At 43.7% G+C, this 19,993-nt stretch overlaps 1 protein-coding gene across 2 annotated transcripts in view; it reads left to right on the top strand.

Moving 5' to 3' along the window:
• Positions 1–19,580, top strand: part of LOC146863797 (uncharacterized) — a 317,162-nt gene extending 297,582 nt beyond the window's left edge. The window contains exon 7 of one of the 2 annotated variants that reach the window (XM_085628095.1): positions 17,677–19,580. In XM_085628095.1, coding sequence (XP_085484221.1) covers positions 17,677–18,137 — 461 coding nt within the window. In that variant the 3' untranslated portion in view covers positions 18,138–19,580. The remainder of the gene's footprint in view (positions 1–17,676) is intronic. The other variant, XM_085628101.1, reaches the window with a different exon arrangement.
• The last annotated feature ends 413 nt before the right edge of the window (positions 19,581–19,993 follow it).

Below are 19,993 nucleotides of genomic sequence, written 5' to 3'. Positions count from 1 at the left end.
GAAGGGAAATCACTGACAACATGATTCCCTTCTTCCGCACTATGGAAAACACCTGATCTAAAATCTTGTCATGTTCTTCCATAGTAGATGAAAAATCAGGACAGCATCCTGGAAGGCTGCAAAACAGTTAAAGTCCCTAAATTGATGGAACACGGTCATTTGTAAGACTGCTGTGCAGAGGATAAACCAAACAACATTCTGCATTATTGAAAAATACCCACAGGAGAAATTAATGCAGTGAAATGTCTAGATTCTGGTTCTAATAGGACCTGATGATAAGCAGAAGTTAAGTTGAGTTTGTAAATTCATTTAGAACCACCAAACAAAGCCAAAAAATCAGATATCTTCTTCAGAGAGTGTGAATCAACCCACATTGCCTTATTCAGGCTTCTAAGATCGACACACACCCTAAGCTTACCATTCCACTTACGAGCCAATACCAACAACTGTAAGCAAAGTGATGATTCAGTGGGTTCAATAATTCCTTTAGAACACAATAAGCATAGTTCATTGTCTAAATCTTCTCTCACACAAAAGGGCACATTGTGTAACTTGTGTTTGAAAAAAATGTCTCCCTCTTAAACTCTAATCTGGTGCTGGAACCCTCTAAAGGTTCCACGTTTGTCAGAAAAAATGTTGGATAATTCTTATAATCCTCCCCCTTAAAATCATCAAATACCAATGAAACCTAATCTTTGGTTCATAGCCTCAAAACCGTGTCGAAAAAGACTCTGATGAAAGCACCCTGTTGTACACAGCCCTTTCATAACAGCAAACTTTGCCAAAAATGTTTCAACGTCTGAAAATCAACACATCTTGGAAAAAAAAAACTTTTCTCCTCTTCTTTCGTAGAAAACCGGGGCACGATCAGGAGGCTCTAACTCCCTAACTAGCCACATTTCATTGAACAGTTCTTGGGTAATCATGGTTAGTCTGGCTCCTGTTCCACCAACAACTTCGAAAATCTGTCTCCAACCTGAAACTCAATATAGGGATCAACACACTCACTAAGGTCACCCGACACCACTACACCATCTCCTGGAGTTCTTCTTGCATGCTAGTCAAATTATTGTTCCCTATTTTGGAAGCACCATAACCAGATTAATGATCATTTCATGTTGTTTTCCTTACACCTGACATGCTTTCGCTAAGTAACCAACCTTATTACAACTCCTGCATGTCACAACCTTGGCTGGGCACACTTTACTCCCTTTGAGGTAAGCCGGATTCCCACATCTGAAACACATATTGATCATGTTGAAAAACAATTTAGAGGTCATTTGACCCTCTTTAGGTGCTTTCACCAATTTCTCATACTTAAGATCTTATATAGATCGTACAATATTAATCGCATCAAGATGTTTGTCCTCCAACTCTTTCAATGAAATTTGTGCAGACTGAATTCTTTTGGCAGTTCTCATAGTTTCTTTCAGTAAGGAATTACCCATAATTTGTAGCTTTTGCTTAATTTTTTTGTTCGCACAATGCCAAATAAATTGATCTCGTACCAATCTCGTCAGTAAGATTGTCAAAGGACAATCTGTAATTAGATTTAGAATCACAGAGATATTTGTTTACATTCTTACTAGTAATTTGCGTTCTTTAAAAGAATTTGTGTCGTAAAACAACCAGAGTCAGCTGCACATCAGATCTCACTTTACGTTTCTTTACCACCTCCATGTACTCAACTAACTGTTCCCTTCCACCTGAACAATCTCAGGTAAATGCTTGAAGACAGATTTTCCTTCAAAACTGAGAATGGTACAAAAAAGTACTTCCTATCTGGACTGTACCTAGAAACACCAATTGCCCCCATATACATCTGAGATGCCTCAGACCAAACTTTCCAAGGTATTAATGGATTACCTGATGTTTCCAAAAATGGACGTGGTGGACTAATTGATTACATTCTAGGAAACCAAAATGCACTAAACACATAACTGTGATAGCACAAAACTTACGTCTAATGACACCAAGGGGCATATTCACAAGAAACTATTGCTAGTCAACGGCACTTTATCGCAGCCAAAGTTGCGATTAATCCATTGCCCCATTCACAAGCTGGTGTTAACTGCCCACAGCACGAGTTTACCCGCGATAGCAGATGCAAAAAACATCGCCACAGAGGATCCGCGCAACTATCGCTAATGAGATACAGAGTGGGCTTTCCAGTGCCAAAATCCATGACAACATCACACCACAACATTCTCAATGACCAGTCACATCGGTGATAAAAACACAAAACAGGCGATATGGTGCGTTAGCACCAGGAAATCTACACCTGCTCTGACCTAGTGTAAAGTCAGACGGCAGTCTACACCACAAAAGGGAGACCAGCCCAGGGCCACACTCGATGGAGCCACCCATCATGCAGCCCGGACACCCAAGAAGGCCACAACACCCACTGACACCATCCCCAGGACCATCCCTCCCTGGCCCCACCCCGACTAAAGACATGCCTCATCAGCTACACCGAAACATGCAGAAAATAATCTGCCTGACGTCGCACAATCACAACTGGTGACATGCATGTGTCGACACAGAAAAGAGCAGCACAAATTCACTTTCAAAAAAACAAATTAAACTTTATTAAAATGAACACTGAAATGAAATGAAGACACATCGCCGCTCCCCTCGGGACAATCCGTCGGTTCCAGCCTGCAAGACAAAAATCCTGATGAGAAGGTGTGTCCTCCGCAATTCAAAGGACAGAGAGAGAGCGAAGGGGAGAGAGCGGAAGAAAGGGAGAGGGAGAAGAAGAGAAAAAGAGAGGGGGAGAGACAGAGAGAAGAAGAGAGGGGAGAGAGAGAGAAGAAGAGAGTGGGAGAGAAAGAAGAAGAGAGAAGAAGAGAGGGGGAGAGAGAGAAGAAGAGATGGGGAGAGAGAGAGAGAGACAGTGCCTCCCATGTGCACCCAGGCCACACTGCTCACCTGCTGCCACCGGTGTGTCTCCAACCACGTGCAGGTATGTATCGCAGTTCACCAGGTCACACATCTGAGTCAGAGCCGCCTGGTGAAACAGAGTCCAGATACATGACTGGCACAGTACACACACCTGAACAAGACAACACCTCCTGTCCGCCCATGCACACCCAGGCAGAGGCACCCCAACCCCTCCCGCCACCTATCGGAGCATGCCTGCCCATGCACACCCAGGCCTCACTGCTCACCTTCCGCCACCGGCGCGTAGACAGGAGGTCCCACCACGTGCCGCTGCAAGCCACAAGCCTGTAACCCACGGACATGGCACACTCCACACCATGCAGCCACGCTCCGCATGCCAACAGGTCTCACGTTTGGTGCTGGGTCTTGATTACTCCATGGCAGAGGACATACCAGTGCACCCGGCACCATCGTAGGCTGCACACCCGCTCTGCCCAATGGGTGCCACTAACTCTGGGATCCCGGAAGCGATGCCACGTGGCGGTAAGCCCTCGCTGCCCGCTGGCTCTGGCCTACACTGCGGTCCAGCAGGGCACACAAAACCTGAGCTGTCCGGAGCGCCGGGACAGGGCATCATCGCAGGCTGCACACCCGCTCAGCAGTTTAAGGTGCCACTGACTCAGTGCACCCAAAGTCACCGTCCCGTGGCGGGGTGCCTGTGCCGGCTGCAATGCTCCGAGTGCCACTAACCCTGTGCAACCTCAGTCAGCGCCATGTGGCGGTAGGCCCGTGTCATGCGCCAGGCCTCAGATGCCACCAACCCTGTGCGCAACAACTCATGGGCGCTTTATGAATGAGAAGCGTGGAGCGGCCGTCATCCAGTCACAGCCGGAAGAGGGGAATGTGATGTAGTCAACCCCTTATGTTGGCGGAGTCACATGGCCAGTGACGCCTGTGCCAGATGGGTGTGGTGTGTGTGCAAACCTGCCCTCAGTGAGTGGCTGTGACGTGCTGACGACTAGACCAGTGACCTGCACACCACCAGCGAGTATGCCTGCGACGGGTAGCAATGATGGCCCCCCCTCGGTGTGCCATCGTAGTGGTCTGGTCTGCCGTACGCCAGACCAGCGCAGGGCTTGCCACAATGACTCATGGGCTCGGGGCGTGGTCCAGTCCATGTCCGGACAAGAAAGTGACTGATGCGTGTGCCCCTGTTGTAGTGTTCACGGGACCAGGTACACAAAATGCAATGTCGCACCCTCTGACTCGCATCCCACAGGATGAACATCATTGACTCAAGGGAAGGCACTGTCCCCACATTCATCCACACATCCATACCTTAATGATGTAAGACATGACACAGCAGTTCATCACTGGATGTTTATTTGCACATCCAGTGCTGTTATGCAGCTGGAGCAGTACAGGAAAATGGCAAGCACACTACACAATATGGGCCCATGGGGGGCCAGCCAGAGTCCATCCAGGGATGACATGTACTGCGGAAGAGGAAGTGTACATTCCGCAGTCTGTCCACCGTGTCATTGGTCGTCAAACAGGATGTAGCAGTCCATGTCGCTGTCCAAGGTGAGTGCATCGGAGTTTATCGGGGGTCAGTGGAAGGTCATGAGGCCATGTGCGGCCCCAAGCAGAAACAGGCCATGTGGCAGAAATGAATGCTAGTGCCTCCTGATCACAAACCCATCCCCGTCCTCATCCCCAGATGTATGCCCATCCCCCCCTGTGGGTGTTGCAGTCCCGGCTGCGGCACTGTGTGCCACTGACACATCAGGGGCCTGGGTGAATACGTCAGCTGCACTGTGTGGCACTGACACACCAGGGGGTGGGGATGTGGATGGTGTGGGGGCAGCAGCATTCATCTGCGCCACACCTTGTGGTGGCAATGCCATGATGGAGGTCTGCAGGGCATAATAGATCCCAGCCACATTCCGATGATGTGCAGCTGTGGCTGCCATCCTTTCCACCTCCATAGGCACCATGTCCTCCATGAGCCTCCGCATGTGTGCCAGCTCACGGCTGGTATCGCTGGAGCCACTCTGAGCGGACAGCTGTTCTACTCTCTGCGTCATGACTCCAGCGATGTCAGTCAGGGCTCGTTGGAGACCATGGGGTGGACATAGGCACCCAGGGATGGCGTCCTGTTTGGCAGCCATGAGTTCGAACCCCACCCACACCTGCTCAGACGTCTCCCTCTGGCCCTCCAGCACACGGCGTTGGAAGGCCATTTGTTGTTCCTGGGGGACTTGGGAGGGTGCCGGGCTGTGGGTGCCTCCTGCTGGGTGGTTTGGGTGGTGGGTGGGGTCTCCACAATGTAGCTGGGCTGCCCTGATCCTAGAGGTGAGTCGCAGATGAGGTCAATGATGTCTAGGAGGGCTTGTGCATCGATGCTGGTGTTGTCCTCCTCGTCATCATTGAAGAGTGGCTGGGACTGCTCTGTAGGAGGTGTTGACGGTGCCCCTGCGATGTGAAGGGGAGATGGTGTAGTACAATGTGTCCACATGTATGTAGCCGCATGGTACAAGTTGACATTCTGACAGCATGGCATTGTACATTGTGACAGTCTGTGGGTCTGGGCGGGGTGCCAGGGTCATAGTGGGTGTGTACTGTGCCCTGCTTGATTGTGCATGCGTGCCATCGTGGCCATCTCCACCCGTCCCCAAGTACCTAGTGGTCACTCACCCTGTTGTGGTGGTGTTTTGTCCTGTCGAGCAGTGTACGGTCCCCCGACTCCGGCCACAGTATCCACACTGATGACTGTCAACACCAGCTCCTCCATGTCATCCAGCATGAGCTGTGGCCCCCACCTCCAGTCTGCATTGCTGCCTTCTGGTTGGCAGAGAGTTTCTCCTTGGTCTTCTGCTTGATGTCAGTCCATCGCCTCTTGACCTCGTCCATTGTCCGCTTGTGCTCCCCGACGGCATTCACCTTGTCAACGATGTCCCGCCATATTCCAATTTTAGTGCACAATGACACGTTGAAGGTGACGGAGAGTTGTTGGTGGTGTTCCATCACCTCCGTGACTATGATCCTGTTCGCCTGCAGACTGAACTTCGTCTTCCTCATCTTCTTGTCCTTGCCCTTCCCTGTCCCCGATGTCCCGGGCTGGTCGTCCGGGGTGCTTGTGGGGTTGCACTCGTCCTCTGAGCCTGCTCCGGATGCCTCCATGGTGCTTGTGTGTAGGTCAGTTTGGGTGTGGGTGTTTTTTCTACTTTTATGGTGATTTTTTCTGCCTGCCAGGTGTGTGTTGCAGGCCTGGCGCTGCTTATCGCTGATTTCCTCATTGCGCTTTGGCCCATCGCGTGTTTTTTGGTGGTTTGGTTTGTTTCTTATCTCCGTTGTTGTGGCTGTATCGCAGACATTGTCCGCGGTGTCAGCGGGCTATCGCATGGTACCGCCTTGTTGTGAATTCCACATTGACACAGGGTTATTTTCCCGCGATGGGCTGCGTTATTGGAAGTTGTGTTACGCTAGTCTTTTGGTAGCTATCACACATTCTTGTGAATATTCCCCCACGGGTTTTTAATGGAATCAACAAAGGTCCGAGTGTGTGTTTCACTGTTGAAGAACTTCACCACAAATCAACACATTATACAATGAATTTGTAGAAATTCACCTGCTTAGCGTGCGTATCACTGCTGATTAAGGTGGATACTCTGTAGCAACCACTGTGCAAATAGTGGATATACTTAAGTATCTTCAAACAATTTTCCTCTTCTAGAAGAGTGCTTATCACTAAAGGGACAATGGAAATATTCACAGCCATGCAACAATAAGTTAGAATGTACCTTGACTTAAAGTTGATGCCACAAAGGAGAGAAACCAAATTTTATGACGAACTGAAACTCCTGATTGGAATCAACAAAATCAAATGCCAGTACCCAAATTCAAAATGACTCTCCGGGGCTTGTTCTACGCCGACCCAATCCAAATTGGCTGCCTCCAGTAAGTGACGTGTCCAGGCGTGACACAATAACTGGCCCAATCCAAAATGACCACTTTCTTTACCTGACACAGCAGCCCACATAGCTGGCAGTGTCAATGGTAACCCACTCCCGCTTTGATGAGCACCTGTTCCCAAGACGAGAGCTAAGGAATGCCCCTGCATGGCAAAAGCACTGTCTCCGACACTAATGAAGAAAAACAAATATAACTAAAAGCGGAGCACTGCCTTCTAAACAGTGTCAGCACACAACAGCATAGAACAGTACCTCTGATTCCAAGTCTGTGGCAAGATACAACCGTCCTCAAACCCTCCATGGATTCTGTTTCAACAGCTCCTCACTTGTCTCCAACAAAAGTGTGTAATACACACAAAACTCCGAGCCTTGAAGGTCAAGATTTATTTCATAACAGCAGAGAAAGTAGGAGCTGCTGAGAAGTTTTCTTCAGTGGCGCTCATCCACAACAACTGAAACTACATTCAAAAGGTAACATTCTATATAATATTCTAAGTATTTGTAATTTTATGCATGTACCCAGGTTACTACACACAGATTATGTAAAAGCTGCCAACAACCACAGGCTGGGGCACAATAGAGACCCCTGCCGCCCAGCGGGCCCCCAAACTCTCAGGGACCCCCAACGCTTCATCAACCCCCAACGCTTGAGTATATACTCCCATTCATCCAGGGCCAATGAATATCTGTCACATATGGGAGATTTGGGGACCCTTCATCACTTTGTGCAGGGGAGGATCATTTTGTGTTGTGTCACTGCCCATAGGAGGCACAATTTTCCTTTGGATCCTGATTATGGAGCAAGCACAGATAGCTGAATACCATGCATGAGGTTGAAATCCTCATTCAACAGGCCATCACACAGGTGTGGTCGGAAGAAAGGGCACATCTTCAAAGGACCAGAGCAAACCCAAGGCATAGTAGGCTGCCTAGAATTTCAAGAACATGCTTAATGCATCTTTTCAATTAGAATGAAACTCATTTTTTAAAAGCAGGCCAGGCTGACTTAGGCACAATTGCCCATCTCCTCAACAGTATTAGCAAAGCATTGGAATTTACGTACCCTCTCATAAAAATTCTCAATGTGCTACATTTGTTTGCAACAGGAGGAGAAGAAAGCCAAGTAGCCATCTTAATGGAACCTTATGACCTACATTTTGTAGCATCCTGAGGCAGGGGATTCATGCATGTTACAAATGTCAGCCTTAAGGGTGGTCCTCCCCCAATCTTTTTTTTTTTTTTGCCTCCACGTTTTGCTGAATCTTTTTGTTTGCCTTAATACTCTGAGCACTTTACCACTGCTAAAGTGCACATGCTTCTTCCCTAAACATGTGTGTAATTGGTGTATAACTGAGCGACCTATTTAATTTACTTATAAGTCCCATTTAATGTGGTAAACCATATATCGAGGTCCTGTAAGTTAAATGCTACTAGTGGGCTGCAGCACTGATTTTGCCACCCACAGAAGTAGCCTTTCAAACCTGTCTAAGGCCTGTCACTGCTGAGCCTGTGTGTGCAGTTTAATGCTGCTTCGACTTGGCATTTAAAACTACTTGCCAAGCTTTAAACTCCCCTTTTATAACATATAGGTCACCACTAAGATAGGCCCTAGGTACTTTTAGGGGCAGGTTGCTATGTAAGTAAAACGTAGGACATGTACTTTTATGTTTTGCATGTCCTAGCAGTGACAAACAGCCTATTTTGGATTTCACTACTGTGAGTCCTACTTCTCTCATAGGTTAGCATAGGGAATTCTTTAATAGACTTTTTGGCTGCTCGTCCTGATCAGAGAGGAGTCACTTTTTCATGTTTCATGCCTTTGGAATGGTAATGATAAATACTCCTTACTGGTGAAGTTAGACTTAACATTACTATTTTAGAAATGCTACTTTTAAAAAGTGGACATTTCTCTGCACACTTACTTCTCAGTGTGCCTGCCAGCCTGTCTCCAGTACACATCTGGGGAGGGTGACAGCTACACTTTGTGCATTCCTTCTAGACAGCCACAACACAGGACAGATAGGTGTGTCTGAGTACCTATCTACATATATCTGCATGGGTCCTGTTTACCAATGCATGTATTGATACGATGTTTTCTTTAATCAGACCCAGACTTGTTAGTCTGTATATGTCCCAATGTTTCGCTTTGACACTGTTCACCTCAGGGGTTAATTGTATTTAATTATTGATAAGCACATGAACATCAAATCAGCAATTATGTGTCCTTCTCCCCCCTGGTTTACTATAATTTTGACTTTAGCTGAAATTGTCGTGAGAAAGCAACTCCCGTTGTCTTTCTTCTAATACATCTTAGACTGCAGGCATCTAGCGTCTGCGCCGCGTCTAGCGTCACGCGGAGCGTCTGCCTATTTACATGCACAAACGGTGCAGTTCTCTGTGACTTCCGAAGAATTACGAGGCGAGTCGGTGTTGCCGCGTCCTACGGTAAGGGTTAAACAAAAAACCCCCGCCCCCACTCCCCTGCTACTGTATGCTCAGTTGCCGAGACTGTTTCCATCTGTCCGGCTGCTCGCTATTTCGGGCTATTTTTAAATCAATTAATTTCCCGTTTTACTCTGTTTATTGCTTTAATCCCTTCTGGCCTCCGCTGGCTCTGTGTAACATCCCACAGTGGGGTTTGTGATTTAGCCTACCCGACTTTACCCATTCAACTTGCTGGCCACATACCTTATGTTAACTTTTTCCATTTCTGCTGAACCCCTTTTCGTTAGGGGCCGATCAACAGCATACTCTGTAAAGCAATGTCGTTTGATGACATGGCGTGGTTTCTTTGCTCTTTTAGCTGTACTCCCCTTAGGCTGGGGTTTTTTAAGACTTTAGTTCTATTACTCCTCTATTTTTACCTTTAGAGACTGGATTTTCCTGCGATTAATTCCACTGTCGCCTTTGAGTATGTACCATGGCGTCTGATTCGGGAGATATTGCATTCCCCGATTTTTTCAAGACTGGCAATTAAGTAAGTTCTCTTCCTTGAATTAATTTTTGAATCCTATATGTGCTCTCTGGATCTCCACTCAGACACCTTACAATTTCCTTTTAGGTGTCACTCACTCTACCCCCTCTCCGGAGCTTTCCAGCCCTTGCGTCATTTGACGCCAAGAAGTTACCGATCACTTGTTCATCCTTGTCTTGGGTAAATATGGTTACTTGTCCCATTTGGAGTCCCCTTGATTCAATCCAGTTTGGGATTTCGAATTTTTTCATTAATTTATATATATATGTTTTTTAGGTGCCACTCCCCTTGTCACATTGTCTCTGTCCTGAAGAAGACCCCGTTAGTAAGGAGCTGACTTACCTACCTATGTCCAGGGGTCGAAACGTCGACAATACTTCATTGCCAGTACTGCCAACAGTGTAATGTACACTGTGCTTTTGCTTGTACATGGTTTTTGTAAATAATTTTGCTATTCATTCCAATGAATTTGATCTGGATGTTTTGGCTTGAAATTGTTTTGCCTTGCAATTAAATTGTGACGTGTTTATAATTTATATGTCACTTACCCCCCATTCCTCACTCAAATCACCAACCACCTCTTTCCCTTCCTTGGCACCCCGCACTATTTGATCTAAGTCTACTGTATTTATTAGTAAATGTGTACCTTCCCAAAGTGTGATTAAATAACACTTTGGTAAGTTTTCTTTGCATTCTTCTTGCATTTTTTTGCGATTGATCTTGTGTTAGTTCTTTTTTATAACAAATAGTTTGTATATCCTGGGACCCTCTCCCTTATACTGGGTCCTGGAGACGGCATACACTTCCACAAGGTCAGCTCGAACTTTGGCTTTGCCCTTATCCAGTGCTACCTAAAGTAACCTTTTTACCGCTATTTGCTTCTAAGCACTTTAATGCATTTATTTCTTTAAAATTCAATATCTCAACTTCCATAAATTGGATTTTTGTTGTCTTGGTCTTGTAATATTTATAATATAAGAATCTACTATTATAAACCTGTTTGGAGTCTTTTTCTGGTGTGTTCATTGTGTTATTGTGGGTTTTGCACAAATACTTTACACATTGCCACTTTAGATAAGCCTGACAGCTCTATGCCAAGTTACCAGAGGATGAGCACAGGTTATCTTTCAGTGTGTATCTAGCTTACCCTGACTAGGACAATGGCTTCTCCTTAGGTGCATACCTTCGCCAACCAGATACCCAATTTATAACATTGGTGATCAGTTGTGAGCATAGGACTTGTGTGTTGTGCAATACCATTTAGGAACTGACTGTTCACTACAACTCTATACTTAGACCATTTTATATTTCTTTTCTTCTATTCTTCCTGATTGGCATTTTGATTTTTCTTGTTAAATTATGTCTCAATATATACCAGCAAAAAACACCTGCCCCTGACGTTTAAGAGTTTGATCTGGCCAGGTTAGAGTCTTTGACTGTGTCTCAGATGAACATTTTGTGCAAAGATTTTCAGGTCTACATGCAAGATCTGTCAGATAATCAAGTGGAATACCACTAACCTGGATCATGTACCCAGCGGGGACGATGAGTGAAGCTAGTTTCCCCGATTATCCTTCATGCTATCTCACAGGTGCATATATATATATATAGCTACCTTGAAAAGGCAAATAAACAGCTGCCAAAACAAACTGGAAGACCTCGTTTGCAACATCTTCTCTAGTGCAGGAAAGTGTTTTCTGTAGAGAAAAGGGACAGATCAACACATTCAGATAGAAACAACAATTATTCAGAATAACTACTTAAATAGTTGTCAACACACTCAAGACACTCAAGACTCACTTCCTACACCTGGCAATAGTGCTGACTATGGCAACTCTTGAAATATATTATGCTTAACACATAGTCTTGTCTCCTAAGGGCAATAAAAGGGATAGAGAACTTCTTCTATAGATACTCCATTGGTAAAGAATGCAAAACGACAGTCACTTTACCTATCAGGAATACTATGGAAATTCTAGTTCTGCAATGAAATACCAAAGCGAAGTAAGTATACAAAAATAGAAATAAAGAAAAAATATGTACTTAGCTCTGTTGCGCATAGGTTCTTGATGCACTTGGCGAAAAGGGAGCTTGAGTCACTCAGGTATTGGATAACTCCTCCAAGTCCTGTGAGCCTGTAATATAGAAACGTGAGGCAGTCATGGAGCAGCTGCTCCGGAGGATTTCATAATGTCCGTGAATTCCAAAACTGCTACAAATGAAACAAAAACACCCAGACCGGGCGTGTTGAAATGATGTTCCGACTGAACGCGAGAAACAAAGTGTCCAGTCACCCCCACTGAACGCGCTCCAGCACGCTGTGAGGAATTGGCTCTCTTCACTCCAGCTCGGGAAGCAACAAAATCGGCTTAAGCACATGGAACCCGCAGAGTGCTGATCCGAGGTAACAGCTGATAAAGGAGACCAAAGGAAACAGGACTCTTTAGCACACCTGCCATGAGTGCACGATACCAAGAAATACAGGTGTGCAAGGACTTTCGCTTGTCCTCCTAGAATCCTAAGTTGAACTAAACGTACAAGGATTTGCCAATCACTCGTTACTTCCTGGGAGGGGTTTTTATAGTTGACACACAGGTGGTTTTAATTGTGAAGGTGGAGCTGCAGAAAGCCTTGAAGGCCTAAGCAGAGTACCAGGTTGCAGAGGATGACAATCTAGATGAGGAGCAGGAAATTCCTGAGGACGAGGATCAGCTGGTTCTGGAGTAGATGATTTTTCAGGGCCGTACAACTTAATTTTAAAGGAGAATATGCTTGATCTTTGTTTTACAGAGCTGATCAACACCTAGGGGATAGTAAGCTTACTGATCACAGGAAGCTTGCTAAAGAGACAGACATCTGGGGCAGCACCAGAGTGTCCAGAAAAGCATCTGTGGGGGCTTCTAAAAAGGGTGGCCAAAGCTCCCACCAGACAAAATAGGTTGAAGGGGGATGAAAAGAAGGAGTTCTTGGCCCCCAAAACAACTCATGGGCCAAAGGGTCTAGTTCTCAATACCAATATGGCCACCAGAAGAAACCATGACAAAATTCAGCAGCCCAAGCCTTTTAAGGGCTATGAGAGCTATGAGTATGGACACTATAAATGGGACCCTAAGTGTCCAAAAAGAGCACGACTTCCTACTGGAGGAAAAGTTCCAGGGATGGTGAGTGTAGTGCTGGGGGAGGAATTTGTCCCAGGTAATGGGGGGAGTAGTGAGGTTACCCTAGTGTCCTTGGGTGACAGTGAGATGATTCCTAAGATCCATGTGCCCTCTATTACTACAAAGTATAGGCAATGGGTCACTAACACTGGGCAAGGTGGAGGCTCTGAGGGATACCCAAGCCAGTATGACTATGGTAAAGAGTCAGCTGGTTTCCCAGGGCAGGTAATTCCAAATGCATTCCAAAAGATTGTAGTGGCAGACAACAGAGAGGGTCACTGTCCTGTGGCTCTGGTTCTATTTCAGTGGGCCATTCCATGCCAGTGGACTGTTTATTGGTAATGACCTTGAGCACATTACCTGGACGGAAGTACAGCTCAAGGCTCATGTGGAAATGTTTGCATTACCTGATTGGATCTGTGCTACAACAAGGTCCATCGCTGTCTGGAATGGGAGTCAAAAAGGTCTGGAGCCTGGAAAAACCAGCTAGCTGCTTAAATTAGGAAAGGCAAGGGGTGTGGGAAACCCGCCCTTGGGTGTGATCCCAGTGAGGTGGATGGGGCATCTGTGGTGGTCACCCTGGAGCCCACTGGGGGAGGGGGCGCTGCTCCCCTTGGTGACTTGCCTGTCATTGCTGGATGGCATCTAGAAGGAGGACCCAGCAAGGATGAGTTCTGTAGGGCACAGAGAGAGTGTCCAACCCTGGAGAAACTGAGGCAACAGGATGAAGCCCAAGCAGCAGGTGATGCCTCTGGTAGTCACCATATTTACTGGGAGGACAGCCTCCTTTACAGTGAGCCTAAGGTTCCTGTGCATGGCCCTGGTGGTCCCCCAATGCTGCAGGGTCTTCCTTTGCAAGGTTCCCACACTTTTATTGGCACAGTATCAAGACTTCCTCAGATATGTTCTGAAAGACTTGGGTGACGTCTGCTTCTACTTCAAGTGATCTCCAAGGTCCTGTTGCTTGAGACTCATGGAAATGAAAGTCTCTACCCCTGCCCCAGTGCCTGGCACACTGGAAGTGGTCCAGATACGTGCAACAGAGATTTTGATGCATCTCTTGTCTGTATGTAGCAGAACCGGCGCATCGACTTGGTTGCTCGAGTTAAATTGGCATATTGGAACCAGTGCTTTGCCTCCTGAGATCGACACATCGGACAGAGTATCGCTGCTGTGGCAGCTTGGTGAAATCGAGGCATCCCCTCAACTGCCTGGCAGAATCCGGCGCATCGCTCAGCGTCTCTCTACTCCGGCACCCATGTTCATGATTGACAAGTCACCTTCACAGCTTGGAGAAGATTACCACATCTCGCTGTTTGCAACCAGGAAAGGTACTTTGTTCAACGGGCCCTGCGCGGGTCCTGTAGCCAGCCTGCGCCTCCATGAGGTCGGCCCGAAATTTTACTTTGCACTTGTCCTACATGACCTAAAGTAAACTTTTTAGCGCTACTTGTTTCTAAGCGCTTTATTGCATTTATTCCTTTAAAATTCAATATCTCAACTTCAGTGGATGTGTGTTGTTTTGGTCTTGTTTTGTTTATTATATGATAATCTATTTATATAAGCCTGGTTGGAGTCTTTTTGTGGTGTATTCATTGTGTTACTGTGAGTGTCTGTTGCACAAAAACTTTATAATAATGAAGCGTCAGAATAGGATTGCCTGGCGTCCCTCAAGTGCACTCAAATTAAATCCGTAAGGAGTTAGAAAGTTATCATATGTGGGTTTGATACATTCTTCCAAAGATGAACTCCATAGTATGACTGATAAGTAACGAAAATCATTTATTCAAAATAACTTCAATACAATTTCCATCCTTGGTGCAATGATAAATTAAATGTTCAAAGCAACATTGTAATCCTGATACATTTCGAGTCTTGACGACTCTTCGTCAGGGGATGAATGTCCTAAAAATGAATGTAAGCATCAATAATCAAGACACACGATATAGCCATTGCAACAAGAGATAAATTGTTAAGTGCGGCTGTAAATTAGTGCACGCCCAAAAGAAACACGGAAAAATGCATAAACCGTATGATGAAGACGAAGTGGTGAGACACACAAAGATCTAGTAAAGCCAATAAGTGGCTAAGTGCACCATAAGTGAGAAAAAAGTGAAAGAAAGGTGTCACGTATAAAAATTACGGTGAAAACAAGAAGTAACAAAAAGTGCACAATGTAAGATTAACCTGTAAGAAATAGATTGAGCCAAGAGTATGCCAGTGTGTCAAAGAAACGCGTGAGGAAAACTAAGAGAGCATAAAGAAAAAACGCGAAGAGCTGGATTTACCTTAGAACGAAAACAGCAACATTACCAAACAAAACGTAGTCTTTTCAAAGGTCTGGTCTGTCGGGGCAAAAAAAACAAAAAATCAAAACCATGCGGGAATACAGATAAAAGTAGATGCGCGGGGAACAGAAAAGAAAATGCGAAAGTACCTTCGGTCGAGTGTAATGCAGTCTTCCGATACATCAAGTGGAATAGCAAGAGTAAAAGGACTACTGATCTCCGGGTAAAAATACGTAAACGAAGGCACAAGAGTAGAAAGAGGACTACCGGTTAGAAAGTGTCAGAGGACTAAAGTTCGTCATGAAAGAACCGAATAGAGAAGCGTCATGGAAAATAGCAAGTGTAAAAGGACTAACAAGTGTAAAAAACTAATGTATACCAAAATAGAACGAACGTGAGTGGTGAAAAGAGTCAAAGGACTAAAGTTCGCTAAAGTGGAACAAAGTAAGAAGAAACGGCAAACCAGGCATATTAAATGAAAGGTGGCGGAAAAAAGAATATATAAACAGAGATGATCAAGAACGGGTTAGGGAAAAAATAAAACTGAATGTAAAAATAAAACTGTAAAAATAAATAAATAATAATAAACCAGTAAAGCGTGTGCTGGCCGATAGAGTCAGAATGTGAAGTGGAAAAAGAATAGCCAAAGAAGTAAGGGGGTCAAGACAAGATATAAATATAAATACAAAAATAATGCCAAAATAACAGGAGTGTGCAGAAATAATTAGTGATGAAAAAAATCAATGTAAACTTTACACATTACCTCTTTAGTTAAGCCTGGCTGCTCTGTACCAAGCTAAGAGAGGGTGAGCACATGTTATCTTTTAACATTTATCTAGTTTACCCTGACTAGGATTATGGCTTCTGCTTGGGCAGGGTGCATAACTTTACTTAACAGAAAACAATTTCTAACAGTGCATTGCTAAGTGTCATGCCATATCTGTTTGCAGTATAACTGCTACCAGATTTACAGATACTTCACAATTAATTCAACTATTGATTCTGAAATTATGAGTTTTTATCACATTAGGCTGTATTGGATTATTCATGTGTAAAAATTGCATTGGTTGAAATTGAAACTGACTTTTGACCTGAACCTGTTGTAAAAAATATTATTCAGGATGTAAACATAGAAAGCATAAAAATATAATATACACAATAGATTATGTATGTAAAACCTGTTGTGAGGCTGTTTCGATCAGTGGTGAAGTGATGGAAGATAACCGTATTAATGCTTTTTTTTATGACTTTTGGAAAGTTAAAAAACTAAAACAAAAAATAAATAATATAGCTTTCGAAACTTGAAATATTATTTTTAATGATAGTACAAAGGTCTTAAAAGTAAACTTTTATGTACTTTAAAGGTGTACAATTTTTACAGTTGTCAATATAAATGTGACACAAATTTGAATACTAAGGACACATTAACATGTTATAATAAAGTTCCTAAAATTGTAATTGTTAATATTTGGAAATAAGTTTTAAACAAATATTATTACCATCCCTAGCTCTAAGTGAGACCACAGGCCAACAATAAAGTATATTTCACATTACTTATGGTACATGATACACAATAATGTTTTATAAATATTTTTGTCTTTATCCATGGCTTATATATATAGAAACATTATGTTAAACTTGTTTTACTAAAATAATCAAACATAAACATCTTCTTTCTTTATAAAGGAAAAATATTGCTTCTAAGCAGGTGTCACAGCAGCTTTAAACCTTTAATTAATATTGTGTTGCACATAGGCTGACGCCTTGATGTTATCGGTGTTGCTGGATTTAAAATATTAGAGTTAACAAATCATATCATATGATTAGATAGTGCTTTGATCAGAGTCACTTCTCCACGTGAGGAGCAGGGGATAGGCCTCTGTTGCCATGAGGTCAGACCACCAAAGCAACTGTATCAAAGAAAAGTTGTACTGTGTGTGTGTGGGGGTGTGTGTACGTGTGTGTGTGTGTGTGGTGTGTGTGCATGTGTGCATGTGTGCAATATTAGTAAATGTTAGGCCTGGGCGGTAAATTCCGTTCCGCTCGCGGAATTTGCGGAATTTATGTAATTTCGCGTTCCGCGGAGAACGCAAAATTGCCCAAAATTCTGCTTTCCGCAGCTTCGCGGAATTTTTGCATGTTCGCGATCTCAAACTGCGTGTTTGCGAGATATTTCCCCCCGAGCACGCAAACAGCGGTCGCGAACAGGAAAAAAGCATCGCGAACAAGCAATTCCGCGTGTTCGCGGAATTTCTGCGTGTTCGCGGAGATTTTAAACCATTTCGCGGAGATTTGCGTAACGCGACTTCGCAAATTCCGCCCACCCCTAGTAAATGTGTCATGGTGCAAACATTTTATATTGTTGACACTGTAGTTTTATTTCTGTGTTTGATATTTAGGTCCATCCGATGAAGATCAACAACCTGTGGCACAAGAAGAATCCTTTGAGCCGTCACTGTCCTCCATGGATGAAGTATCAGTCTCCCCTATGGATGAATCTGGCACCACACTTGCAATTCTGGCAAAGGAAGAGAAAGTGAGAGGGTGTCCTGACCATGTCAAGGCATTTCAAGACATTCAGGAGTCTATACACACAATTCAAGAAAGACTTGAAAAGAAGATGGACTCATTGGTGGGCGTCATGAATGTCCTTAATCAAAACGTTATTCAAGTCATTGGCTCTCAGCAAAAACTCACCAGAGACCTAAGTACAGCCTTAAGTCGTTTCACTGATGTTTTGAAGGACTCTCAGCTTATCTCTTCAAACTCAGGTCTGTTCTCCAAAAAGGCAACCAGATCTCTGACTACCGCTTCAAAAAACACTGTGGAGCAGGAGGGTGGATCTGAAGATGTACAATAGTCACGCTGCAGTGTCTTAAAAAAGACATTGATGAGGCTGTTCAGTGCTAAAACCTCCTTAGTTCTATGTTTCTGCAGGTCACCTTTCCTTAACCTAAAACAGTCCAGAAATATCATTAATAACATTGAACAACTAACTAACAGAACTAACTTAAGACAAAATCCTAAACTTACTACCATTTTCGTATTCACAGAAGGCACTTACTCATTTTGGTATTCACAGAAGACACTTACTCACTTCGGTATTCACAGAAGTTAGGAGTCCTAACCTTAGGACTCCTAAATGCCTTCTGTGAATACCGAAAGTCTAAAATTAGGATTTTTCTCAGTTTAGGAGTCCTAAAGTTAGGACTCCTAACTTTACTACTACTAAACTGAGAAAAAGCATAATTTTAAGGCTTTCGGTATTAACAGAAGGCATTTAGGAGTTCTAAAGTTAGGAGTCCTAACTTTACTGCTACTAAATTGAGAAAAATCCTAATTGTAAGACTTTCGGTATTCACAGAATGCATTTAGGAGTCCTAAAGTTAGGAGTCCTAACTATACTACTACTAAACTGAGAAAAGTCCTAATTTTTAGACTTTCGGTATTCACAGAAGGCATTTAGGAGTCCTAAGGTTAGGACTCCTAACTTCTGTGAATACCGAAATGAGTAAGTGCCTTCTGTGAATACCAAAATGGTAGTAAGTTTAGGATTTTGTCTTAAGTTAGTTCTGTGAATCGGGCCCTGAGGGTTTAAAGATTTTTTATTTATATGCAGCCTTGTAAAAATTTGTAATGTTTTGTCATATGTTTACTTAGAAATGTCACCTTATGCTTGGATAAGATGAGCTTCCATTTATCCACATATTTGGTTTGTCAAGTATTTAAAAAAAAAGTAATTTTTAAACATTATTTTAAATAACTTACAATATTGAAAGTCATAACATTCCTTACTTCCAACCAATGTAAACTGTTGTCAGTCTTTGTCCTAAATCAACTGCTGTATTTAATAAATAAATAATATAAAATGTGCATTATACTAAATAATATGATTCTAAATCAGTCTAAAACACATGTTAATGAGCACACACACTTTGTTTAATATTGTTGCAGTTACCAGGTACCAAATGTGCAGTATGCGTGGGTAATTAATTCACAATTTCATTCCCTCATGCTTTTTTTCTCTCGTACATCCAGATTTATCTTGGTTCTTTTCATAGTGGGAACACACTAGGATCCTCCCTCTGGGCGGATTGTCCTCCTGCAGAGCGATGGAAAATTCCAATTAACCATCACTCTTTTTTGAGTGCTCTCTGTATCGGTTCATGTTTTGGTCTGTAATAATCACAGCAAAATAAAGATTCATATTTCGTTATCTGCCCTTTTTCATAATTAAAGCAGTAATTATGAACAGGCAAATGCTGGACTAACCTTTAAACTTTTACAGCTTCATGCATCTTAGCACTGTTCTACCATTATACCCCAAAATATACCATATAACATAACTGAACAGTAATTAATCTCATGTCCATTAATGAAAGTATTTTGAAAGATAGTTTCAGATGTGCCTGTCTTCATCCTCCTCATTTCCATGTTTGCATGTCCAGCCTCCATCCACAAGAACGCACACAACACACTTACATTGTTAGGGTAGAAATTTATCCACCTTCAATCTTGTGCGGATCAAAATAGGACATAAAATGTAAGTCTATATGGATTTATTACCTAGACTCACAAATCTTTTTGGCATACACCTATCCCATCATCAATAGTCCTACTTATGTACAACCTGGGTTTCCCGGACCTTCAGCAATGCCACACCAGATCACATAGTTCTGTGCAGGTATATTTTGGATCCCTACCGACTCCCGCTGG

This window comes from Triturus cristatus, chromosome 2_1 (assembly GCF_964204655.1).
Source record: "Triturus cristatus chromosome 2_1, aTriCri1.1, whole genome shotgun sequence".
In the NCBI taxonomy this organism is placed as follows: Eukaryota; Metazoa; Chordata; class Amphibia; order Caudata; family Salamandridae; genus Triturus; species Triturus cristatus.
The sequence above is the reverse complement of the archived record's forward strand: the minus strand, read 5'-3'. Positions and strand labels throughout refer to the sequence as shown.